The sequence below is a fragment of the Canis aureus genome, chromosome 2 (assembly GCF_053574225.1).
Source record: "Canis aureus isolate CA01 chromosome 2, VMU_Caureus_v.1.0, whole genome shotgun sequence".
NCBI lineage: Eukaryota > Metazoa > Chordata > Mammalia > Carnivora > Canidae > Canis > Canis aureus.
The window spans coordinates 63,761,787-63,789,297 of NC_135612.1; the positions used below are offsets into that span (position 1 = coordinate 63,761,787).

Consider the following 27,511-nt stretch of genomic DNA (forward strand, 5'->3'; position numbering starts at 1 on the left):
ATTACCACCTGCCTCAGTGTGGTTCTGAGATGAGTCAAGGGTTTGTGTAATACCTGGCAGCCAAATGCACCTGCAGTGACAACTAAATTTCATCTCAGCCAGATTAGATAAGCACATGGATCCAGGGTTAAGTCCTGCCCTTTGGATCCCACACTCTGATAAACACAAGAGTTCTCTTGTTCCTGTTTATAAAAAGCCGGATAGAAAGCTTTGTATCAAATCCCTGCTTTGCCTTATGAGTCACTGAGAAGAACTCTAATTCTAGCTTCCTTCCACAAGCCAGTGGTTCCACTTCTCCATCTTTGACAAAGGAGCTTCTGGACATGGATACGCAGAGGAACTTCTTTACTCCCTATTCCTGCCTGACTTCCTTTAATTCTGACAAACAACACAAATATGCATGTCCATATTTATTCCCTCTCTATAAATCATTTGAAACTCATAATATCCTCTTACATGTCAAATTTTTAAAATATTAAAAATAGGGGTGCCTGGATGGCTCAGTTGGTTAAGCTTGTGATTCTGGATTTCGATTCAGGTCATGATCTCAGGGTCATGAGATCAAGCCCATGTCAGGCTCCGTGTTCATTAGGAAGTCTGCTTGAGATTGAGATTCTCTCTGTCCCTCTGCATCCCTCCTCCCGCACACTCTCTCAAATAAATCTTTTAAAAAATAAAAAAATATTAAAAATAAATCCAAAAAATTCAAACATTCAGTCCTTAAAAAAAAAAAAGATCCTATTCATGGATAATTTGTTCACCTAGATACAAAGGAAAGGAGAGCTTTGTCCTAAATCTGCATAAGGAGAATTTTGAGTGGCTGTAGTTCCAGGTGGTAAGCAAATACTTTACTTTATGAACAGCCCCTCTTATTGGTCTTGTTCTTTAACACAAAATATATCCCACATCCATTCAAGTCAAGTCACTGAACCAATGGAAAGCATAACAATGTAACAATTAGGAACGCCACCTCTGGCCCCCTAGTGTTTAATGCTCTCCCAATTACTAGCTTGATGACACAGTTGACATGTTCTTTTCCTTATATGGGGATAATAGCACGTACCTCATCAACTAATAAACTCATCACTGAGTGCCCTAAAGTGGTTATTAACATTGAGAAAATATTGTACCATCACGTAACACAGCCAAAAGACAAGTTATGCTGTAATAGTCACTGGGTTTACAGTAATACAGAATACCAAGGGCCACACCAGAAAGCACAAAAAGTTGATTTATTGTTTCCGACAACTGCATAGTAACCTTTACTTTTATTCCTAGCATCACAGCTAAAAGATGACTTCGCACATCAATTAAAAACATATACTCTGAAAATTAATTAGGTAGTTTTTAAACATTTAGTCATTCATAGAATATCTTAAAAATCTTGGCCAAGCAAGAGATTAGCTTTACCTTTATAAATCTCTACATAAGACAAATCAAGGCAATCAAATTCTCTTTTGTTCTACATTTTTAAATGTAATTCTTTGTTTCCTTTAAAAGATATTTTTCCATTCATTCAAAAATATTTTGAGGCTTAACTGCCCATTTAAGGCAGAATGAAAGAATTTTAGAGCATCTGAACTAAGCATTGTTTTCACTGAACTGAAGCAAGAATTCTATCAGGGTCCTTGTGGGCCTCCCAGTCATGCCCTTCCGCAGATATGGAACTTCATCTTTGTTGGTCATCACACCTGCTATATCTAAATGTGCCCACTTAGGATGAGTCACAAATTCTTTCAGGAACGCTGCAGCTGTACATGCTCCTGCAGACCTGAAGAGAAAGATAAAAACCATTTTTTAACCTCATGTAAATGTGCACTGAAAATTTCATTAAGATCCTCTATTCTCATTAAGTACCTTCTATGACCAGAGAGCAAAAGTCAAGCTTATGAGATTAAGAACTTAACCCAAAAACTACTTTCAAAGTATTTATTTTCAGACATAGCTTTAGGCAATAAAGGATAAGATTCCTCTTCCTCATGGTAACAAATTGACCTATTTTTCATCTCTTCTCCTTACGATTTATTTAAATTGACTTTAGATTTGAAAACATGCAAAATTTTGAGCACCAGATAGAAAATACCTTGAAAATTAAAGACATTAGCAATTAGTACTTATGAGCACTGTTATCAAAAGAAAATGGGCTATACTTTCTGTGAAAGGGCATAAAATTTAAAAGTGGTCATTTTGATAACCAATGATTGTAAAAATGTACTTTCACAGCTCCTTTACATACCTATATTTTCCAATGTTATTAACATCAGCAAGTTGGCAATCTACAACTTGTCTTGTATAATGTTCAAAGAGAGGCATCCTCCAGACACGGTCGCCTGTTTCAATACTGGCCTAAAGAAGAAATAGGTACAATAGTTGGAAGACTGCATGAACTAAATTATGGTTAAATTCACAACACTGATGTATTCAATGCCAGAAAAAACTATTCTGTACAGAATCATTTCAGGTAATGAGATGATTTACTTAAGAATTATAAAAGAAACTAGTTGTATGGCATTTGCCAAAATCATCTGTTCTTATGGATCTCAATTTACAATAAGCTGGTAGCTGGCAGTACTTCGACTTTATGGGATTGACTATGGGGAAAGTCTTTGTGATGCCTGTCACCTCAGTGTGCTAAGAAACACATGTCTGAAAATGTACCACCGAAGACCAAAGCCCATGACAAGGTGACCTCATTCAGTCACATAATCATATACACACTCATTCACATTCATCTACAGAGCACCACCAAGTGTTGGGGATATAAAGTTTAATATCTGAGCCATCAGAGGGCTGAGAGGCTAGTGGAAGAAACAAGATACACAGACTATTTTAATAGACTATGCTCAGAGATAAGCCCCAAAAGTGAAAAGTCAGGAAGCAGCAACAGAAGCTAGTTATTTGGAGACATGAGTAAATAGTAGCTGAATCAGCCCCAGGTTGAAAGTAGCTGCCTCTGAGAAAACAGACCACAGACTGCTGTTGACTGCTGACTGGTCTTTAAATGTTTATGCACACGGAACTTTTCTTTTTTTTTTTTTTTAGAGAAGCTTAAATTAAAAAAAAAAAAATCAAAAACTACAGCATTGTGGGTGCTTGATAAAGAGAGACACTGGGTGCATGACAGGCCAGAGGAGTGCCCCTCTGGTGTCACCAGCCCTGCAAGGAGACAACTGAGCTAAATGTCACAAGGATTGGGCTGGTAGAGTAAATTTAGGACCATATACCAACATCAAGAATGTATTCAAGGACATTCTGGATTTGTCCCTCACTGGCGCATAGTAAGCTGCTATTCCTTACTTGTTGAAAGAGGAAGGTGCCGGGGGAGCTACCAAGCAGACACACAGGGTCTGGAGCTCCAGAGAGAGATGGGAGCAAGCAGCAGAGAGGTGCTAGCCCAAGCCATTGGGCTTCCCCATAAAGATGGGGACAAGGAGAGCATACGGCTTAGGACTGAACACCCACCAAAGGGGCAAAGGAAAAAACTGCGAAAGGAGGCTGAAACAGTGAAGAAGGAAATCAGAGAGATGATCACAGAAGCCAAGAGTGGGATGTAACCGAGAGGTTGCAGTTGCATGCTGCCTCCAACCAGGCTAGGTAAGGCTGAGAGGGTGGACCAGGGAGAGCCAAAGGTAGTGGGTAAGGGCCTGGGGGGAGGAAGCAGGCTGGCTAGGAAAGGGTGCATAGGAAGCACAGAGCACAGCAGCCGGAAGTCGTCCTTATCACCACCCACAAATGGATCAGGACAAGCCCTACATACAACACACATTCACTAAAGGTCATCCCTTCCTTGACAAAGCTGTCCTCGTATCTTTTTCTGCTTCAGGGAGTCTACATGATGGCTGTAGTGTTTGAGTCACTTTCACATCACTCTGAGCCACAGGAGGAGAGGGGAACTGTGGCATCATACCTATCATTTGGGGACATTTATAGAGAACACCAAAGCACACTGAATAGAGTGTATTATCGTATTTCCAATTCAAAGGCAAATCTAGGACAGAAAAATCACAGGGGTAATAAAACATAAAAAGTATTGTTCTAGGCTAGGATAATTTGATCATCTGTCACTTTAGTCTCTACATCTTATTTGTACCTCAAATAATTTGTTCCACAGCCAGGATGAATTGGTGAAGACCCCAGTGGCACCGGACCCCAGGGCTACGTCCATGGCACCTGCAACACACAAGCCCTCTGGTCACTGTTCAGTCTCTACAGGCAGGATGGGTGTGTCTGCTGCTCAAACCAAAACTTTGGCCTTTAATTTGATTTTTAGTATCTGCTTCATTTGCAAAAATAGTGAAACTGAGGAAAGCCTTACTGTATATATTTAATGTCTTCCTAGTTTCTCAACTAGAATTCAACTTCAATTAAGAAAATGTAAAAAAGGAAACAACACCAAATATCACCAATAATCTCCTCCTCAGCATAGCCATTATATATTTTTAACATTTCCTTTCAGATTTTTTATGAACTTTTAAAAAAGCGTAATTAAGACCATACCGTTCATATCTGAATGTGTCCTTCCTCTTTTAGAAACAAATGGTAGAAAGTAGTTTTAAGGATTCTAAAAGTCTACTGGGTAGAGATATCAGAATTTTCTTTCTATGGGACATTAAGGCATCTCTAGTTCCTCATTATCTTTAATCACATCTCAGTAAGTATCTGCCCTTTTGTTTTTGGAAAAGAGTATTATTATTTTATCAGACTTGTTTCATCTTCATTTCCTCCTCCAACAAAGGTGCACTCATTGGCTGACTTCTCTTTTTACAGTAATAGATTTTTTAAAAAGATTTTATTTATTCATTCATTCATTCATTCATTCATTCCTGAGAGACACAGAGAGGTAGAGACATAGGCAGAGGAAGAAGCAGGCTACCTGAGGGGAACCCGATGCGGGACTCAATCCCAGGACCCCAGAATCACACCCTGAGCTGAAGGCAGATGCTCAATCACTGAGCCACCCAGGCATGCTCTTCATTAATAAATTTTTAAAAATCAAGGTAAAAATCCAGATTTCCAGGTTATTTGTGGGCATACATTACTGATCAACAACTGCAATTAGGTCCTGTGGCTCAGTGCCACCTCCTCTGGTTCTGGGACCAGCAGTTTCATTTGTTACTTGCCTAGCCCTGGCTGCAAGCTCTGGGGCAGGGATCATGTTTGATTCCTAAGTATATGCTCAGGGCTTTGCGCACTGCCTGGCACACAGGAGCTCAGTATTTATGCAAAGAGAAAAGCAAACCCTGCTATCATTCAGTAGTACTAGGTCACTCACGGAACGTTAAAGGAGACACCACAGAAGCTGAAGGAAATTCCATAGTTTTCACAAGGTCACGCTTGTTTTGTGTAATACAAGGCATGTCCAGATTGCTCCTTAATCTTTAACTGTGGCTTTACATGGTAGCTTTTCATGCACTGCTTGTTAGCATCTCCCCCAAGGAAAATGATACTTGAAAACATAATTATAGGGACACCTGGGTAGCTCAGCAGTTGAGCATCTGCCTTCAGTTCAGGGTATGATCCTGGAGTCCGGGGATTGAATCCCACATTGGGCTCTGTACATGGAGCCTGCTTCTCCCTCTGCCTGTGTCTTTGCCTCTCTCTGTGTCTCTCATGAATAAATAAATAAAATCTTTCAAAAAAATGAAAATTATATACACTGTTTTATAAACTTTTTTTTGACAATAAACAAAATTTCCCACATCCTTCCATTTCTTTGAAGTTGGGATTGGTGGTTGTAGGACACCCCAGTGAGTGATCCCCTAGGCTTGCATGTTTGTAGATAAACATTTGCACACATCTCTCATTTAAGAAATAAAGCTTAGAGCTGTCATTTCATTTTGTTAATCTTGATTATAACCCATTGGCCACACATACGCCACGATCAGGCGACTCTCCAGGGAAGGGAGTAGCACTTCAGTATCCCATTCCTCTGTGCCATCGGGGCACGGGATTGTACATTCTTCCCAAAACATCAGCTACACTGATAGCTGGTTAGTCATAAGGAATTTCCAACAGTTGACAATTTAAAAACAAAAAGTAGTGACCCGTATGTAAAAACTTAAGCTTCTGCATGACAACTCAGGTCTGTTTGGGTCATTTGTTCCTTCAGGTTTTGTTACTCTCTACCTCCCAATTCTCTCTCAAACCTTCCACTTCTCTCTGCCACTACTGCTACCACCATCATCCAAAACTACTGTAATAACTGCCTTAGAAAAAAAAAATATAAAACACAAACTGGTGGAAATTTCTAAACACACATAGAGAATAGTATAATAAATGCACAGATACCTGTTAACCAGCATTAACAATTACCAGGTGTTTCAGCTACACTCCCTGCCCCACAGATTATGTTGAAGCCATCTGCAGATACTGTAACAGTCATCCGTAACACACACTCACTGCATCTTCAAGAGTCACCGAGCATACTGCTCGCTGGCCTACCTGGCTTGCCAGTCACCTCGGGCCCTTCTCCAGGACATTCTGCACCCTGCCAGCACGGGCCCTGTCACAGTACAAGCATGTCTTATTGTCCACATTGCTTCCTGCTACACTTGGGTCAGGACAAATCCCAGTAACACGTCAAGGCCAAGCCAGGGTCTGGTGCCTCTGAGGATGCTGGCCTTGTGCGCCCACCCCAGCCCCACTACGTTCTTCCCAGTCCCATTCACCGCTGCCCCTACACGCCCCAAAGTGAAGGGTGCCCTCCTCCAGGATGCTCTTCCTTCCCTCCTCTGCCCAGGAATGCCTCCTCCTTCAGATCCTCCAGCTCAAGCAGCAGTTCTCAGACATGATATGCTCGCTCCTCAAAGAAGAATGTGATCTGCTCTACTAAAGCAGTAGCAAATGACAGATGTAAATACTTAATATGATTCCACTCGAGATCAAGGCTCTAAACCTGATTTCACTACATACTTTAGAAAATGTTCTATTTTCTACATACAGTGACACAACTGCTACCATCACCAATTTCAGAATTACCAATTAGCAGAGGCATACTTCCTGTTTCTTTTCCAAGGCCCATGTGGATCTGTATATTGATGCTAACTGATCAAGTTACCAGAATTGTCATAGTCTCACAGAAACTTCAATGCTCCAAGGAAGGTGATGTCACCATTCTATTCCGTCCTAAATCACAACCATGCACGAGGAAAATGAAAACAGGTAGCATGAGTGGATGGCCATCTCCTGAACACACCATGGCCCCTACTGTCTGGTACAGACCTGCCTTTTCGAGGATCGTAACATTTTTAGTGCCTGCCAGGCCAAGGATATGAACCTGTATCATCTCACTTCATCTGCACAAGAACACCTCCTGCCATTGAGGTGCTACTCTACCCCTTTTACAGATGAGACAACTGAGGCTTTGTCCAAAGTCACATGATGTGAAGATGCAGGACAAGTTTTAAAATCAGGTCCTCTGTCTCCGAAGACTCTGTACATCCTCCCACTCTCTTGGAAGATGTTTCATACTCTCCCCTTTGATCACCACTACTGGATCTCAGAAGGGGCTCAGTCAACATGCAGAAGGGACTCACAGCTAGGCCAACACTCGGGCCTACACTCCCTGAGTGGAAAGGCTCACCCAGTTTGCCTCTTGCTTACCTGGGGTCAACTTTCCCACCCTCAGACTAGGGAAAAAAAGGGTGAGGGGTTAAGTGGAGGGAGCTGTGATTCCTCATTTACAGAAAGGGTATACACTACTACCCACCTCACCATTGCCCCCCAAACACCGGCCTCAGCACCTCCACTCTCCAGCTCATGTTTGCTAAATCGAAAAAGGAGACAAAAGACCACCAAAGTACTGTCATACTAGCTTAAAAAAAGGACTCCCAGCAAATCTATGCACTATTGTTAGAGCCACACAAAAGGAAAAAACATAAACTGATTTCTGCTAAAATAAAGGCTCACATGGGCAGAGGAAGAATTAAAACCAATGGATAAAAAAACGATCTGTTACTTAAAAAAGCTGGAGACCAAAACAGAATGAATCCCTGGAAAGATAACTGTTGGATGAAAGACTACTAATGTTTGCTTCCTACAGCAAGGCAATGCCTGTTGTCAACCCTGCAGGGAAGGAGTTCGTTACTCTACAGAACCAGTGGTGCTCTAGCCTTCCTTCAGCCAATGTCTGCCATGTGCGGGCACCAGATTAAAGAGGCTTCCTAAAAACACCTCCCAAACTCCACAATCCTGTGTGGGGCAAATACACTGATGCTCCAGCAGGTCAGGTAACTTGCCCAAGGCTGAAGGACTGTAACTGAACAGGAGGAGATACCTGGTCAGCCCTGCCACTCAAGTTTCACACTGCACAGCCTCTGTTAAATGAGAACCTTCCTACCCACTCACCACAATGTTTTTGTTTCTTTATAACATCAAGTACAAAAAGTTCAGAAAACTCAGCAAGCATCAGATACATTATGATTAATACAAACAGCTCCTGACTTGAGGATTTATCACTAATCTTTTCAGGTCTGTATCAAGTAGCAATCAGGGGCACTTGGGTGGCTCAGTGGTTGAACATCTGCCTTTGGCTCAAGTTGTGATCCCAGAGTTCTGGGATTGAATCCCACATCAGGCTCCCTGCAGGGAGCCTGCTTCTCCCTCTACACCTATGTCTCTGCCTCTCTCTCTGTTTCTCTGTTTTTTAAATAAAATCTTAAAAAAAAAAAACAATAGGAATCAAATCACAAAACATCTCTTAATGTCATTTTCAGAGGTTACTCTAGTTGGGCTGATGTAACCAACTTGTTACTTCTTTTTTTAGAATTACAGCCTGGAATGTTTTAAAACAACAAACCTTATGTTTAAAACGGTTTACAGATGCAGAACAATTCCCTTGGTGAAAGATATTTGAATGCAAGTGGAGCAAGCCAACTTTCAGGAAAATCATGCCTCGAGTTAACATGTGCACTGCACACCAACAATATGGCCTCCTTCAGACAAAGGCAGGAAAAACATGCTGTCTGACCTGTTAGGGTGGCGGCATTGATGATGATCTTGGGGTTAAAGGTGTGCGCATAACAAAGTGCATCGGCCAGTATAAGCCTCCCCTCAGCATCAGTGTTATCAACCTGCAAAGAGAAGGGCCAAAATGTTAGGGTAAGATAACACCAGTAAAGAATATCAAAACTTGATATAACACTGTTCAACTTAAAAGTGAGAAAAGCTACTGTGATGTTTGTCAGACTGCCAAACACATTCTTATATTTCAATTACAGCAGGAATGTTTAATCTGAAGAGCAAATATAATTTAATAATCCTTGTACCAGAGCTATGACCAAATGACTTTGGAAGCAGAAATAAATAGAAACAGTCTGGCCCATTGTACCAATAAATGTCTAGCAGGAAAAAGGAAATTTCAAGATTTCTGAAAACAAAGAGGCTAAAGAGTTTAGGAAAAATTACAGTGAAGTGGCAGCCTGGCTCTCCAGACAGGAGAACTCTTGCAACTTCAGTGACTTGGTATATATAAAGTTTTTTAAAGCAGGCTCCACACCCAGTGCACAGCCCAATTGGAGGCTTATATTCACGAGCCTGAGATCAAGACCTGAGCAGAGATCAAGAGTCAGACACTTAACTGACTGAGCCACCCAGGAGCCACTATATATATTTTTATTCTTATTTTTTTTAAGATTTTATTTATTTATTCATGATAGACATAGAGAGAGGCAGAGACACAGGCAGAGGGAGAAGCAGGCTCCATGCTGGGAGCCCGACACGGGACTCGATCCTAGGACTCCAAGACCACGCCCCAGGCCAAAGGGGAGGCGCTAAACCGCTGAGCCACCAAGGGATCCTATATATTTTTTAATTCTTTTAAACAGAAGCCAGGCATTATGGGTGCTAGGTACATGCACGCAGCTGCCCCAGCAGAGGACCTGGAGCACGGAGTCCGTGACTCATGATAGTGTGCTCCACCTGAACACCAAAATGGAAAAAGTTAATCACGGCACAGGTCTATGTCTAGAAAACAGCTCATGCCTTTCCTGCTTTGCCATGCTTTACAGGCCTTGCTGCAGATTTGTGGTGATTTGTGTGTGTATGGCATATAGGAGAAACAGATAGGGAAAATATTTTTTAAATTCCCATAAAGGAGATGCCTGGGTGGTTCAGTCAGTTGAGAATCTACCTTCAGCTCAGGTCATGGTCCCACGATCCTGGGATTGAGCCCCATGTTGTCAGGCTCCCTGATCAGTGGGGAGTCTGCTTCTCTCTCTTGCCAGTCCCCCCTACTTGTGTGCCCATGCCCACATTCTGTTTTCCTCTCTCAAATAAATAAATAAATAAAAATCTTTGTAAAAATAAAATATAAATAAATAAAATTCCCATAAAGAATACCTTTGACTTTATATGAAAAGATACTGCCCTCCCCCCCAAAATGGAGCCCATGCTCTGCTTCCATTCAAAGTGTGCTTATGTGGCTACCAGGGATTCCTCTAGGATCACCAGAATAGAGAGGGCTATGTTTTGCATTCACACACCTGTATAGTCTTCCCGTTCTTGGCTTTGACAACATCCCCAGGCTTGTTGGCCTTACCACTGGGCATATTTTCACAGAGAGGGGCCAGACCTATTAGAAAAACGTAGATAAAGGAACATGGAATGTGCTGGGCCCAAGCTCAGCCCCTAAAAGACCAAGGCCACTGGTAGCCATCAGAAGTCTGCCACAGACACCACCTTAACCAAGTGATCAAATTTAGCAGCACCAATGACTCCACTGGCATCATGTGCGCCAGCAACAGTAAGTCCACCTCACTCAGGTGGTGGTCTCACCAAGGAGTCTAACCTGATTCTATTATGAAGAAACCAATTAAATCCAAGCTGTGGACCATTCCAAAACAAGCCTGAACTCTTCAAAACTACCAATGTCATAAAAGAAAAAAAAAAAAAAAATAAGAAAAAGTTTCCAGACTAAAAAAAATTAAGAGACGTGGCAACCACATGCAATGTGTGGTCCTTAATTGCCTCTTAGATTTCAAAAATAAAAACAAGTAATGTGTGTATATGCGAACATGAACTTTTTTTTTTTTTTTTTTTTTTTTTTATTTATGATAGTCACACAGAGAGAGAGAGAGAGAGGCAGAGACACAGGCAGAGGGAGAAGCAGGCTCCATGCACTGGGAGCCCGGCGTGGGATTCGATCCCGGGTCTCCAGGATCGCACCCTGGGCCAAAGGCAGGCGCTAAACTGCTGCGCCACCCAGGGATCCCGAACATGAACATTTTTGTAGACAACTGAGAAGTCTGAATTAGGTGACTGAATCAATCCCTGGAAATGATCATGGTATTGTCCAGGATGTCCTTGTTCTTAGAAGACGGACACAGCTGAAGTATTCAAGGATGACATATCATGCCTGTTACTTTCAAAAAGTTCAGCAAAACAGGACAAGGATACTGGCAGGGAGGCGGGGTGGCACATCTGAGACAGACCTAGAGTCCAAGCACACCTTTAGCTAGTATACCAGAACGGATGTGACACTGGGCAAAGCATTAACCCAAGTACCTCCATCCCCACACTCCCTGAAACACGGGAGATTCCTAGCACTGTGCTTGGCATCCAAAACTATGTAAAGAGCTGCTGCGCACTGAATGCTTTTTCTGTCCCAGGCATTTTCTGTATATCAAGCCACTTAATTAGCCACAATCCCTGTGAGACAATCACTAAATGTGCCGGTGGTGTCCTTCCACCCTGACTACTGAGCATTTTTCACTGGAGTAAATCACAGACTCCACATTATGTGCCCCTGACTGCTAACCGGTTTTTGCAAAAGTACAAAAAAATCAATTCTAGCTATAGTCCACCAGTGCAAAACACATTTGACTCAATTCATTCAGACAACCACACACTTAGCTAAACAGATTTTGCTTGATGAAAAGCATCTCTTAATCTTTTCAGGTTAGTGGAAACCACGTTTGCTGTCTCTTCTGCCATCTGACTGGATTCCAGAAGTCTCCAGGACACCCCCTGAGCACCCTCACCTACGATGTTAATGGGCAGGTTCAGCTTGGCCGCAGACACAATGGCGGAACAGATCGTGGCAGCTCCTCCCATGTCAGCCCTCATGAGGTCCATGTTTGCAGCAGCCTTGATGGAGATGCCACCACTATGGGAGGAATGGACAATGTGCAATGTCAGTGCAAAGAGGGTCCAAATCACTTTCTTAAGAAAGGATACATATGTGCAGGCACCATCTAACTGGCAAAGAAAGTTCAAATTTCTAGACTGAGAATCTGAATAATCTCAACATTTGTAAAGGGGACATTGCGGTCTTTATAAAAATACAGATGAGTGTCTTACTTCATTTTGTTTCTTTTTGAATGAAATGTAAGCAGTATCAGTGGCAACATTACTACATCATGGAATCCGTGCTGCTCAAATCCCATCCCTGTATTTGCTCATTAACTCCTGACACCCACACAGATTTGTCTTTTCTGGAAATTTTATGAATTGATCAACTTATTGAACCTGAGGCTCACACACTATTATGGAAAGCCAATGACCTCAGAAGACTGGAGGGATCCCTCTCAAGCCACAGGACAGAGGGACAATTCCTTCCGACACCCCTAAGGAGATGAAATCTTAATTCTCACTCACTTGGGAAGCACTTGATAATTAGACGGCTGTCAATTACACCTAGAAGTGAAGATGATCCACTGGCTCAGAATAAGAAAAGAACCACTTTTCATTCAAAAAGTCCAGAAAAAACCCCAGGGGTGGCAGCAAAGGGAGTGTACTGGTACATGAGGTCATTCCATCTACTCACATCTTTCTCACTCTCCATGCATACGACTACAGTTCAAAGTAGCCACCAATCAAGGAGCGCCAGTTATCACTGCTCACCTCTTAGATCTCTCTCAAATGCATCCATTTCTTTTCTCCCGTATCCACCCTGGTGAGGCCACCACCATGTTATGGGATGTTTGCCACGGCTCCTCTATATTCAGGTCTCTCTGTACCAGTCCTACCCCCTTCATTACTCACACAACTACCATTTTTACCAAAATAAAAAATGTCTACGCCAATAAACATCCTGGTAGGTTTTGTGTGTATGTGTAAAAAAATCGTAACTGGATTCTAAAATTGATATGTAAATGCAAAGGATGCAGCCAAAGTAATTTTGAAAAAGAAGAGCAAAGCTGGGAGACTCCTATTACTACATTTGAAGACAAAGCTGTACTCATGAGACACTTGGTTGCAAGGTCCTGGGGGAAGGGCAAAGAGCCCAGAGTTAGACCTACAATTATATGGTCAACTGATTTAGCAATGGTGCAAGGTAGTTCAATGGAGAAAGGGTAGTCTTTTAAACAAACAGTTTGGCAACAAATAGACATCCATATGGAAAAAAAAAAGAACCACAATGCTTTCCACAGCATGCACAAAAATTCAAAATAGATCATAGCCTTAAATTAAAACACTTAGAGAAGAAAACACAGACCTTGGCATTGGTAGTAACTTTTTAAACAGAGCAACAAAAGCATGAAATATAAAACTAAAAATTGATAAATTACACCATCAGAATTAAATCTCCTCTTCAAAAGATGTCACTTAAAAAAACGAAGAGCGGGCAGCCCAGGTGGCTCAGCGGTTTAGCAGGGCCTTCAGCCCAGGGCCTGACCCTGGAGACTCAGGATCGAGTCCCACGTCAGGCTCCCTGCATGGCGCCAGCTTCTCCCTCTGCCTGTGTCTCTGCCTCTCTCTCTCTCTCCCATGTCAGGCTCCCTGCATGGCGCCTGCTTCTCCCTCCGCCTGTGTCTCTGCCTCTCTCTCTCTCTGTGTCTCTCATGAATAAATAAATAAAAATCTTTAAAAAAAATAAGTAAAAAATAAAATAAATGAAAAGCAAGCCTCAGACTGGGGAAAAAATTGCTTTCAATACATTCATCTGACAAAGGATCTGTATCTAGAACATATTTTTTAAAAACTCTAACTCAATAAGACAAACATTCCTATAAAAAAAGGCCAAAGAATTTGAACAGACACTTCACTAAAGATAAACCAACACCAATAAGCACAGTGAGAAATGTTAAACACTATTAGTCATTAGAGAACTAATCAAATCTCAATATTAAACCTCCAAGCTATTGCCACATGTCCCCTGAAACAGGTAGAATCAGAGAATGACAGTATCAGATGCCGGGGAGGATATGCCACAACTAGATCCACGTACACTGATGGGGGGAATACAAAATGGTACAACCACTCTGGAGAAGTTCGGTCATTTTCTATCAAGTAAAGCATGCAGTTATGATGAACAAATTCTGGTGTTGCCATTATCATGGAATACAACTCCACAACGAAAAGGAACCAATTACTGATGCAGCCAATAAGGTAGATAAATTTCAGAGACATTATGCAGAGTTAAAGAAGGCAGACATAAAAGATCAAAAAAATCAAAATGATTTTCTAGAACAGAAAACACTCATATACAGCAACCCAAAGACGACTGGTAGCCTGAGGCAGGCATAGAGAAAGAACATGGGCAAAGTGCATACAAGAGCTGTTCGGGGGTGATGGAAATGTTCTATTTTCACAGGAGTGGTGGTTGTTGCAGGACTGTGCATTTTTGTTAAAACTCCTCTAACTGAATACTTCAAGGATGAATTTCACTACATATATATAAAACTCATGTCATTCTTTCCCTTGGCGAGAAACCCTTCAGTTACTTCAAATTGTTCCTAGACCAAAGTCCAAAATGCAACCGGGCCCAGAACAACCCAGCTCTGCTTAGCCCTCCCGTGACTATGTCCTTCCTTCTTCACCATGCTCAGTTGCAGCCACTCCCCTGTCAACACCAGGAGTTCCCTCATCCTTCCCACCCGGCAGCCTCCAAGCCCAACTCCCTACCGTACTAACTTCTCCTACCACTTCCATCTTTAGCTAAGCCTGTCACTCCTTTGAGGAAGCTTTCTCTAAATCCAAAGACGAGGTCAGGACTCCTTGCTAAATATTCTCATAGCACAAATTCAAGTAGGGATTTACAATAACAATATACTTGACACGAAGCATTAATGCTACATCGAGATAATAGCCCAAGACAGTATAAAATCATCACAATTAGCAAGGTAATTAAAAACAGCATAACCTTCATTCTCTAATTTTTATTTGCTGTAGTGTAATATAATGGACACTTAGGTACAATAGCATATGCATGCATGTAACTTAAGAATCAATATGCATATTTTGAATAATATGAACTGGAATCTTTTACTAATGGACTATAGACCAATACTTCGAAGGAGAAAAGGTGGACCTGTGGGTGGCAGACACAGGAAGACTCTTCTGGCAGCCAGCTCTGCCCAGGATGGGTCTCATAGCTCCTGGAAGCACTCCTATGAGGGCTTCACTCATTCAAGTTTCAAACAGCTGCTGAATAGGTGTGCATGTGCACTGGAGACATCCAGATTCTACAGATCTATAGAAGCATTTTCCAAAGTAGTTTCCATGGACCATGAGTCCCATGAGAAATAAATTCCCTACAAAAGAAAATCTAGAAAATGCTACAGTCTGTGCCCTGAGAAGTCCTGTAGTTAAAAACAAAACAAAAAAACAAAAACCAAAAAACAAACCAGCACAAAAATCTCACATGTTTTATCTACCCTAGTTTTTGGTCAAGTAATCTTTTTTAACCCTCATGGTTAATTAGAATCCATCCCTGAAACCAGCATTCAGCAGCCAATGTTTCCTGTGGGAAATTCGGACCTATACCACCTCCTTCACTTCAGCTTCTCCTTGCTTGAAATAACCATACAGTTCCCAATCCTAAGGAATACTATGATTTAATAAGATTAATAGAGCTATGCGGATCCGCTAAAGAAAGTAACTGGAAGCAAGCAAAGAAGAGATGGCATGATCCAAAGAGCTGCATCGCTGTTATTCACAGAGGAAAATCAAAGTATATTGTGGAAAGATCTTAAGTCATTTTAAAGACAGACCCAAGTTTGACTTCCGACCCTAGGTATGAGTTATGGGACTCTGGGCAATTATTTTACCTCTCCACGTCATGTTTTCTCTACTTGTAAAATACCTGCCTCACTCCTAGGAGTAAGATCAAGGATAACACATGTAAAATGCCTTCTAAAGAGTCTCTCACACCCGTAAGCATTTTATAAATAGCAACTTAATACATCTAAAGTAGCATAAGATTGGACCAAAACCATGATTCTGAAGCAAACTTTATATGAACAATACAAGTACATACAAAGCATTCACCAAAATACAAAGCACAGATACATAAAGAGGTACCTGTCAAAAGTGATTCCCTTCCCAACAAACACCAGGGGTGCTTCACTTGCGTTGGGGCTGCCTCTGTAGTGAATTTCCAAGAAGACCGGAGGCTCATCAGAGCCCTTGGCCACACTTAGGAATGATCCCATTTCCTGCTCCTCAATCCAGGATTTGGGTCTACAGGACAGAAAAGGAGAAAAGTCAATATGCATGGTTATCTCTATTTCTAAGTGACTTAGAAAAAGTTTGTCCACGTATACAACTCTTAAAATGTATACACACGTTAATGCTTCCATTATTACATACTACTTGCTTTCTGTATATTCTTGGGCCACCTGATTCTGAGCCTGTTTCCTCATCTATAAAACAGGTCAATGATACATCTGTCAAAAGACGAGCTACAGAATTACCAAGAGAATTCACCCACAGTGCACGGTACAATGTCAGGTAACAGGAGAGTCAGTAAGTACTTACTGCTTGATTTGATCCCCCTAATCTGCTGATATACATCTAACGTTTTAATGTTAAGATGACGTTAACAAGGCTCTGGGACCATAAAGGGTGCTTAAAGGCAGTTACGGGGTGAAGTGCTTTATTTTTTTATATTTTTTTAAATGACCAAAGAAACCAACTAATAAAAACAAAAAACCCCAAAAAGATATACTCCAATGACTGCACTAAAGTATCACAATTCTTTGCTTTTTTATAGTTGCTGGAATTTGATCTTCTCAATGCTGTCACACTATTTCTCACGGTTTCAACTGCAGCTTGAAATGTCTGCTTTAAACAGGAAAACTAGTAATTACAAACAAAGGATCGCCAAGGGTGATCTAATGGGAACAGTCTGTAGTACCAACCAGAAAACAGATGCCATATTGCTATTCCTGGCAGGCTAGGGGCACAAAGGTCTCTGTATTGATCTCTGGCCACAGTAACGGGCAACGAGAGAAATCCTACGCTCCCACAGGCAGAGCAGAAACAACCACATCCAAGGAGTGCTCCTCCTACACTTGCCAACCCCTTTGTTAAAACTATTAAACTAGGGTTCATCATGGAGAGATGGCCACCACACCTCAGAGGGGCAAGAACATAAAAACAGAAGTAGGACAATGAAAAAAGCACTTTAAAGCAGCAAGGCTATAAAATGTGGGTATTTTTAATCACAAACTCAGTACTTGATACTTTATGAAAGCCTTGGCCTTCTGGAAATCCAATCTGTATTTCTGTGACTTACATTCATCTACACTAGAGCAGGTTTGGTGCAGCTATCTCAGTTTAATAGGCTCTACCCTGCCCACCTGACCCACCTCAACTCTGGCTGAATCTTCCCTTGGCTGGCCCACAAGCCCTGGCAGTTTCCCAATGGGCCTCCGTATATAAGCTTCAGCATCTGAAATGCCTCGCCCCACTCTCTCCATTTGCTAACTTCTAAGCAACCTTCCATACTCTGCTTAGGCACCATTTCAATTGGCAAGCATTTCTGACACTTTGAGAACTCTCGAAGGGAGTTCTGCAACATCTTCTGCATATCCCTTTTTCCTGTCTATTCCTATCTATAAGCTCCTCGCTTCTTTGAGGACAAGACCACCACTAGCCATCTTGTATGCCAAATTCCCAGGCACACAGGAGGTGCCCTCACTGGCATGTAACCACACAGCCACTGTTGGCTGACAAAGTAGCTCTAGTGTCTCCTCAAATAAAAACAAGGAACAGTCTTTGCCAAGATACCTTTATAGAGACTGAAAATTAAATACATACATGCTAGCCATTCCAAAAATATTATCAAGCTCTAAATCCTGTGTTTTGTACAGATTACACATTTTTATTCACTCTGTCTAAATCAGAGATTTTCCTGAGAAATGTGAACTATAATCACAATTAAGCACCAAAGAAGTTTTTTAAGTGCAAGCTCCCTTGAGATACAACACTGGTAGTAAAGAATTATTTAAATAAAGCAAATACCTGTTGATTTATTTTAATCATAAATCCCCCAATGTTCAGACTTGGTGTGGGGGGATTTGCTTAAAGGGTTATGGGGAGATCACAAGATAGCAACAGCACCTAGAGCAGCAGGCTTTTATGTCCCGCAGCCCACTAACGATGACCACTTAGGGCTGCCCAGAAACACCAACTCTGGTACCTAATTTGACAATCTACAATCTCAATCTACAAATGAGATTCTCATTTCATGCCAACCTAGGCAGGCTGAGTTCTTTACTTGTGTCAGAAAGAGGAAAGATAGAAAGTATTCACCAAAACAAAACACAATGTATAAATTCCTCAACAAACTAAACAGAGTTACCAATTGATCCAACAGTTCAACTAATCCTTACACACCCAACAGACATGAAAGCATACTTTCACACAAAAATATGTACACTAACACTCAAAGCCCCATTACTCACGGTATCCAAAAGGTAGAAACAACCAAATGTCTACCAATTGACGGCTGGAGGTAGAGAGGAGATGGAAATGAAAAGTGCCTGCTAATGGGTACAAGGTTTCTCTTTGGGGCAATGAAAATGTTCTAAAATTGATTGAGGTAGGGATCCTGGGTGGCTCAGCATCTGCCTTTGGCTCAGGGCGTGACCTTGGGATCCCAGGATCGAGTCCCACATCTGGCTCTCCACTGGGAGTCTGCTTCTCCCTCTGCCTGTGTCTCTGTCTCTCTCTCTCTCAAGAATAAATAAATAAAATCTTTAAAAAAAATCGATTGAGGTAATGGTGCCACAACTCTGTGAATATAGTAAAATTCAATAAACTGTCCACTTTGCAGGTATTTATATCGTATGCTATGTGAACCATATTTCAAGAAAACTGTTACGAACACACCCACACACATATATATACACACATACGGTATGTAGCGTGAAGTCAAAGTGCTCTCTCAAAGGCATAAAAAGAACCTCAAATTGAGCTTATCCCAGCTTATCCGTGACTGCAAGTGGATCATCTCATCTTCCCGGTCTTGAGTTATTAATCTGAACCCTGAGGGAGCTGGACTTTTAGAATCTCAAAGGCTCTTGTCTATAACATCCTGAGTCTATGACACCCTGCATTACCTGATGTAGACTTCTGTTTTACTATTAGCACTTCTGAGATTCTTCTCGATAATTTTAGCAAATCTGGTTGGCGTCATCTCATTGGCTGGAGTCTCCATCAAGTGGCGTGCCAAGTTTTGCCCAGAAGCAAAGAGGACGCCCTTCTGCCAGGCCTCCTGGTCCCCACTGGTAGAAGAAAGCACAAAGTGACTATCAGACAACTTCTTAAGACTCTGTTGCAGCTAGAAGGACTGTTACCCTATAATAACAAAAGGGGAAGATTCCAACTGGAAAATGGACACATGGCACCTGGTCATTCTCTGCTCTGACTCAGGGCAGCAGGTACAAAGAGCTAGAAAACAGGGCCCTGGCCTGAACCGAGCTAGAGGTGGTAAGCATTTCACATTTTACATGCATGAAAAAGGGGTAGACTGATGGGTCTCTGAAGCCCTAACTCAACATGCAAATCGATGGAAGAGGTTTCCATCTTTCCAAAGGCCATTGTGTCCTCCTTCACTGCAACAGGGATGATGCAGCCTCAGGTGCTCACTGTAGAGCAAGCATATTGCAATAGTCCTTATGTGAAAGTGATGGCCCTTCTGCCTTCTTTTTGCCTGGGTCAGGGCTCTGAACATAATCATACCAAAGGGCAAGGACAGGCTTTAAAAGAAAACAAATGAACATGTGTTTGATGATCTCGACTCTTCTTATACACAACAGGAATTCATAGAAGTGGCACAAAGATGGGGGATTTACCATGTGCCATGTACTTGACAGCATCTTTCAATCATCATAAAAAAGCCCTGTAACATTGGAAACACAGCTAAGACGAATGAATGAAGAAAGTGAAAACAGAGATTTCTGGTCATTTCACCGAGATTACCCAGCCAGCAAGTGGGGGAGCCAGAATTCAAAGCCAAGCTGACTGGTCTCAGATATCTCATTCCAAACCCCTCCATCATGGCTGTGAAAGACCCATGGGTTGAAAGACCCCTACTGTCCTCACAGCACCATCTCCTGAAGGTCAAACCTCTGCCTATTCCTGACAGCAGAAACTTCATTTCCTAGAACCCAGGATAGGGCTGCAGTGTAGTAGGTACTCAGTAAGTCTGCTGAAAAATGAGTCTCCCTACAATGAGGGCAAGACCACACAGGACTAAACCACTTAGCTCTTCATCTGTGCATCCTGGCATTTAACATAGTGCCAGCAGATGCTGGCTAAATGGAAATCATTTGCATCAAAACTTGCTGGGACATGTCTGTTACTTCATTCCCTCCCTCTTCAGAGAGCCAACTTAGTTTGGCTTTCTAGTAACCAGCAAGCAGAGAGAGGTCTAGGAAGCCATGGGTTGAAACATGTACCTGCCTGAAGCCAGGAATAGAACATGGGGACAGTTACCATACTCTTAAAATGGCTAAGGTGATGGGGAAGGTCTCAGACAAACCACACGGCAGTGCCCATACGGAAAAGCAGGCAGCTCATATCCAAAGGCCCTGCTATCTGAACATCAGGAAATGCAACCCTGATCTTGCTTTTGTTCCTTTACCCTCCATGGAGCTGCGCCGACACGACTGGCTTCTTCTTCTGCTTCAGGTCATCATACTCATAGAGTCCAAGCACTGCTCCTTCCGCAGCCGCCTGTGCATCTCCACAGGGATCCACCTCCACGGAAGAGAGTTCCAGATCTTGAACCTGCCTGCACCCCGCTTCAAAGGACAGAGAAAAACCAGAAAAGTGAAGTCAGTCAGAGGCAACCCAATAGTGGAGGGCAGAGGCATGGCTGCAGGCTGGGGTTCAAATCCCAGCTGACACTTGACTTTTCTGAGCCTCCTTCTGCAAAGTGAGGATGTGTACACACCTCACAGGTAGTGGGTGAGATATTCATAGATAAAAGGACTGGTCTAGCTCCTGGTAGAGTGGGCCTTCAGAAGGGGCTGCTATTACTGTATGACTTCTGAAACACAAAAATTTCCTGACACAGCTTCCCAGTCACTAAGAGCTGGCCAGATTAAAAATGGCAGAGAAATGATGACACTGAAATGATATCCAAACGACTGAGTAAAGTCCATTAGTAACAGCATTTTATGACGATCAGGTCAGCAAAAAGTCCCAAATAATAGTTATGAACGAATCACTCAACACGAACTTTGAAAGCAGATTTAATAAGCAGAGATGATATCCATGGGGCCAAAGCTCAATCAAAATTGGCACCGCCTCAGCAATGTCTTTCAAAGCATCTTTAACCACAGTCTCTGTGGTAAAGGTCTCCTCCTGCGGCTCAGCTCTGAAGTGACTCAGTGGCATCTACTCAACTTGTAAACTGTGTATGTGGCAAACTGCGACATGCACGTACCTTCAATACCTAGTAATAAGCAAGCACCCCGTACCTTGCATCCATTTCCTCTATTCCGTAAATAAAAGGATTCCACGTCTCTTAAAAGTCAGGCAACACAAAGTGTGTATTACAAAACAAAACAAAACAAAAAACCAAAAAAAAAAAAAAAAAAAAAACAAAAAACCCCGCCATAACTTTCTGGTAAAATAGAGCCCTAAGGTCAAACTGCATGAGTGAAGAAGTAAATGGTCGTGAAGCCTCCAAACACAAGCTATGGTCACTATTGAAACTAAAATTCTGTGACGCCTGGGTGCCTCAGTGGTTGAGTGTCTGCCTTGGGCTGGGGTGTGTGTGTGTGTGTGTGTGTGTGTGTGTGTGTGTGTGAGAGATCCCCGGATCCAGGACCAAGTTCTGCATAGGGGCTCCCCGCAGCAAGACTGCTTATCCCTCCGCCTGTGTCTCTGACTCTGTGTCTCTCATGAATAAATAAACAAATCTTAAAAAGAAAAAAAGAAGGATCCCTGGGTGGCGCAGTGGTTTAGCGCCTGCCTTTGGCCCAGGGCATGATCCTGGGGACCCGGGATCGAGTCCCACGTCGGGCTCCCAGTGTATGGAGCCTGCTTCTCCCTCTGCCTGTGTCTCTGCCTCTCTCTCTCTCACTGTGTGCCTATCATAAATTTAAAAAAATATATATATATTTTAAGAAAAAAAGAAACTAAAAATGCCACCTGCTAACCTCCTGTATCCATGTAAGGTCAGGCATACTATGATACTATGTAAGGGCAACTAAGCATTTGGTCGGGTGTTTTCTGTGAATGTAATGGGGGTTGTGACAGTTAAAAGGACCAAGCAAAAGGAAAAAGATATCTTAAAGAGGACATCATCTAGACTCTCCATAAAAAACACAAACCCAAGCAAACAAAAAACAAAACAGACTTTCCATTAACCTTAAACTTTAAAATGGAAATCACCTGCAACCGCGACTCTGATGTTCTCTTTGCCTTCATGCCAGTTCTCCTGGTCATCGACTCCAGCTGCCTTTTTGCCAAGGCCAACCACCACCACACTGGGGAAGTCCTATTCAGCACACACACACAAGATTAACTACTTCATGTCTTTAAAAAAGCATCCATTTCTCTGGGAACGGTACGTGAGCTCCCACACAGCTACCTTCACCTCTGCACAGGAAGCTCACCATGAAATTGGGTTGTTTTGGTTTTTTTAACCTGTACCTTGGCAAAATTTTACCACTTCTATGTTTGAAAGGTAGAATGAGGATAATCTTGCAAATAATTCTATGTAAGCCAGTGCCACAACTATAGAAATTGAACAAAGAAAGCCTATACAGATTGAGAGGCAGTGCTTCTTGACAGTGAATTGCCACTTTACAACCTTAAGTTGCTATTTATGGCTTTACATAGGGATAAAAGCATACATATAATCGGATACAAAATTTTTTGCATTGCTATGCAGCTACAGTCCTTGGCACTCAAGAGGTGCTCACTGAGGCTTTACCAAATAAACCATATCTTCATCTCATACCTCATGCAGACCATAAAAGGTTCGGGTTTTGCCTGCCTTCAGAGGAGGTCCAGATCTAAAATAAGAAGAAATATTTGTTTTAAAAAACTAGTTGTCTCTGCTCCTTTGGGAAGTGATACATACATACATTCAGTGTTATTACAATACCCTACTGCTTTTGTGAATTTACTGCATTTATGTTTTTATCAAAATACAGAATTCTCTCAGGTTAGGTTTTTCAGATGCGGCACTTCTAATGCTAGCTCCACTATCATTTAGCAAACTTCCACATTAGATTTAGTACAAACTTATTTGAAAACAACTACAGAGAGCAATGCCATGGATGGGTAATGTGTGGCTACAGAGCAGGGCTCAGTACCAGATGAAGGTGCTCAGCCCTGAATCTCACATCTCACATCTTTCATAATGCCTGACCCAACCATAGCATTCAGCTTGGATGCTGTTGGGGTAGTGTTGGGTGGGAGGAGGTTCTGTACAGATAGGATATGGGCAAATTCCAAACAAAGCCGGTGGTGAAGAATAATTATAGCCAGAGGACTGGATGCCCTGGTGCCACAGCTGATAGCTATCTGTCAGGAAGGCCAGGCTGTACCGTACTCTAACAGGTTGGCGTTTGGATTAATGAATTAATCACAGCACTTGAGAAGGCAGTCTGCTGGTGAAGGACTGGTAATTGAGAAGGGATGCAAATTCTATTACCTGGGGATAAGACAATTACTAGAATTATTAGACTACATTTCAATAGGTCCTCTATAATCTGAATAATATGGACCTGCAGTGACTATATTGACACTCTTCTGCCAAATACGTCCTACAGCTCAGAAGGAGTTGGAAACTCCAATGTTTCTGTACCTTCTCTAAATCGTAGCTAATCTGAGTGCTCCCAATCGCAGGCCCCACTCAGATTTACTGAATTAGAATCTATAGTCTCACTACACTTTACCCTCAGGTGATTCACTTTGAGGTGCTGAAACTCAAGACACACCAAGAAAGGAGTTGTACCCATAAGCTGTTTTGAACTAGTCCAGGGACAGGCTGTTTCCCTAAATGAAGGGACATTACAGGAGGCAGACAGGCTGGTGGAAAGGCAGGCGGGTGGACGATGGCAGGCTGAGGAAATCTGGTACTTTCCAGATCTTTTTGGGTCAGTCTTTCTCAATATGTTTCTGATTTGAAGTGGCCTGACTTCCCAGAATTACAGACTCACTCATACCAAAAGGCAAAATACCAAAATGCATTCCAGGGACAAATACTTTCACTTCCACTGGGAACATACTGGCCAACTTAACTTCCCTTTCATTTTTATCTCCTAACAATAAAGCATTTAAAAAAAAAAAAAAAACTCTCTTTTGGTTTCAGGGCATTTTAAAACTAAAACCCACAAGTGAATACTTACATGTTCAAAATTTCTCTCAACTTTCCAGACACCAATTTATTGAAATTCTCTCCTGCGCTTGTAAACTGTGGCACATCATCTTCTTTGTCTTTTGTATAGATTCCTAAAACAAGACCCTGAGAAAGAACAAGTGGGAAAAAACAAACAAACAAACAAACAAAAAAGAGAACCATTAGAATAGTTCCCCTTAGGGGGACTCGGAGGTCCCCATGTTTCAGAAGAAGCAAATAATTCTACCTAAACTGTGTTCCCCTCAAGGACAAAGCTGAAAAAGAAACAGCTATACTCACATCCTGTCTAAATGTTTCAAATCCCTGCCAAAGCAAGACTGCAAGTACTACCTGTCCTGCATCTTCATGGTCCCCCCCCAAGAAAGGGCTTTCACAACATAAAGGGTTTTCTTTACTTCCAAAGAAAGAAGGCAGAACGGTGTTTTACGAAAACAGATCCAGGGCAGCCCTGATGGCTCAGTGGTTTAGCGCTGCCTTTGGCCCCGGGCGTGGTCCTGAAATCCCAGGATCGAGTTTTGCATTGGGCTCCCTGCAAGGAGCCTGCTTCTCCCTCTGCATGTGTCTCTGCCTCTCTCTGTGTGTCTCTCATGATTAAATAAAATCTTTTTTAAAAAATCCATTTTTAGCCAAATCAGACCTCAAAGGGATTCAGACTATGCCACCCCAAAATATGCCACTTGGGTATATCGATTATTTTGAGCTAAAGGCACATGAGAAACAGCAGGTGCAAGAAGAGCTCTCTGACATCCCACTTGCTACCTAAAAGCAGGGCAAAAAATTTCCTGTAAGAAAAAAGCTGTCCCTGTATGGAGAAAAGAACATTCTTATCCCCAGAGACTGGGAGTCATCACCAAAATGGACCTACACAAACAAACCTACCAAAGTAACCCTTATCTTCTCCCAATTAATTCCATCCATACACCTCCTAGTCACTGTCACACAATTTACTGCCCCAGCCCAACCCCCTTTGTCTTGTCACATCCCCACAATTGCTCGTTCTCTGTTTAAAAAGATCCATTAAAATAAATAAATAAATAAATAAATAAATGGTACATAAACTTGAAAGGCTTTTGGGTCTTCATTTTCTTTTCAAAGATGAAAAATTATCAAATATACTTTGTACACTTTTCCCTATTAATCTGTCCTATATCTGCTTAATTTCCACATCCAGCCACAGAACCCAGCAGAGCAGAGGGAAGTTCTCCCTTCCTTAGAATCTTCAAATGGAAATATCAGGTTTCCTGGGATGCTACCACAGTCAAGCCAATGGCTGCAGTTGCCAATACGAATAAGCACTCTGGCCAACTCATGGGCTGCAAGAAGGATGCATCCTCACAGCGGAGGCAGGAGGGGCAGGAGCAGAGCACTTAACCTACTGGCTTCCCTGTCACACCTCAAACAACTGAAAGAAGGAAGTCAACCCAGAAATCACTATTAGTCTTTGTGTGGCAGTTTTTGACTTTAAAGTGTCTTCTGCCTTATGGCAACTCTATGAGGTGGAAAGAACACATACTCTTCTTCCCACAGACCACCAAGAGCCAGACACCTGGTGTGACCTACTAGCCCATGTGCAATCGAACTGAGCAAGAATCCTGATTACCTTCTCTTGACAGTCCTGCATCTGTTCCCAAAAAAAAATCACACTGGCACTTGGAGCAGTGTCCTTTCTCTTTTCCATTAAAAAAAAAAAGGCTGGCTTGGTGTGAGTAACTTTTCCAGATTCTTACTTTCCTAAGAGTGCCCAGTACCCGGGATTCAGTGGAACAAAGGGGATAACTGAAGAGACAGGACCCAGCTGTCACCTGTGACGGACGTTGCACAGGACTGGAAAGAACAGGGGACAAGGCATCTGGTCCCTCTGCCACCTGCGGCACACCTGGAGGCTGGAGCTCAAGCCCTATCTAGAATATTCCTCGCCAGGGGCATTTCTTTCTGCTCCTTTAGCAGGACTCGCAAGCTGGTGCTCCTTCCGCCGCACAACTCCCCTTTCCAGATTCTCCACCTCCCAAGAGTGACCTTCTTAATTTTTTTGAGCTCAACTACCTGGAAAAGGCTTTCCTGCTGCAAGACGCTCCCGTTTTAATTTCACGAAGATATGGGTCCCAGCGCAAAGCACCGGAGAAACCATATTCTTCCTCTAGAAACTCAGGCAATTAATTTGGTCCCTGAGGACCTGTTTTCCCGTCAGGGGGGAACGGGAGGAGGAACGGAGCCCGAGATCGGCCGCCTCTGGGACCTTAGAGGACCTGCACCTCACAGCGCGGGGATCGTCCCGGCTACGGAGGCGGCGACACCGACGCTGTCCTTCCCAGGGCACCGCGCGAACTAAACAAAACAAGGGATGAGGACGGAGCGGGAGCTCGGGGCGCGCTCGCGCTCGCGCTCTCCCCCCGCCGGAGGTCGGATCCTAGGCCGGCCCTCGGCGCCCGCCCGGGGGATGGGCCGCCCCGGCCACCCGCCCTGCCCAAGCCCAGCGCCGCGAAGACAGGCACTTTTGTGCCGGGTGTTGCAGCCTGGCGCAGGAGCCCGGACACCGTGACCTCAACCCGCCCCAAGCTCCGGGCGCCCAGGGCAGGACTCCGCGACGGCCTCTCACCTTCGTCATGTCGGCTGCGGAGAGACCCCGAACCCAGAGCCGCTTCACGCCCAGACGTCGGACGACGACTCGCCCGGCAGCCGGAAGGGGCCGCAGGAACATGTTCCCGGCTCGGCCCCCGCACCGCCTCCCTGCGAGCACGTGGCGCTCTGCGGGGACGGACGCCGCCCGGGGGCGGGGCTTCCGGGGCCAGCGCGCGCCTAGGGGGCGGGGCCGGGCCGGGGAGCGAGCCGGGCGGACGTTAGGGGCGTGGCCGCCGGGGGCGGGGCCGCCGGGGGCGTGGCTTTTTGGTGCGGACCGACTTGCACGAGGACGAGCTTGGGCGGGACCGAGCGTGCGTGCGCTGTGGAGGCTCGGGGGGGGGG

At 43.2% G+C, this 27,511-nt stretch overlaps 1 protein-coding gene across 1 annotated transcript; it reads right to left on the reverse strand.

Moving 5' to 3' along the window:
- Window positions 1–1,215: 1,215 nt before the first annotated feature.
- Window positions 1,216–27,311, reverse strand: LAP3 (leucine aminopeptidase 3). Its single transcript, XM_077876786.1, has 13 exons — window positions 27,147–27,311; window positions 24,540–24,655; window positions 23,144–23,198; window positions 22,573–22,678; window positions 20,813–20,972; window positions 19,287–19,451; window positions 16,243–16,401; window positions 11,979–12,103; window positions 10,482–10,570; window positions 8,969–9,071; window positions 4,091–4,170; window positions 2,237–2,346; window positions 1,216–1,771 (listed from the first exon to the last, which is right to left on the reverse strand). Exons 1-13 carry the CDS (start codon window positions 27,246–27,248, stop codon window positions 1,582–1,584), a joined length of 1,560 nt encoding a protein of 519 aa, XP_077732912.1. The 5' UTR covers window positions 27,249–27,311; the 3' UTR covers window positions 1,216–1,581.
- Between the last annotated feature and the right edge of the window lie 200 nt (window positions 27,312–27,511).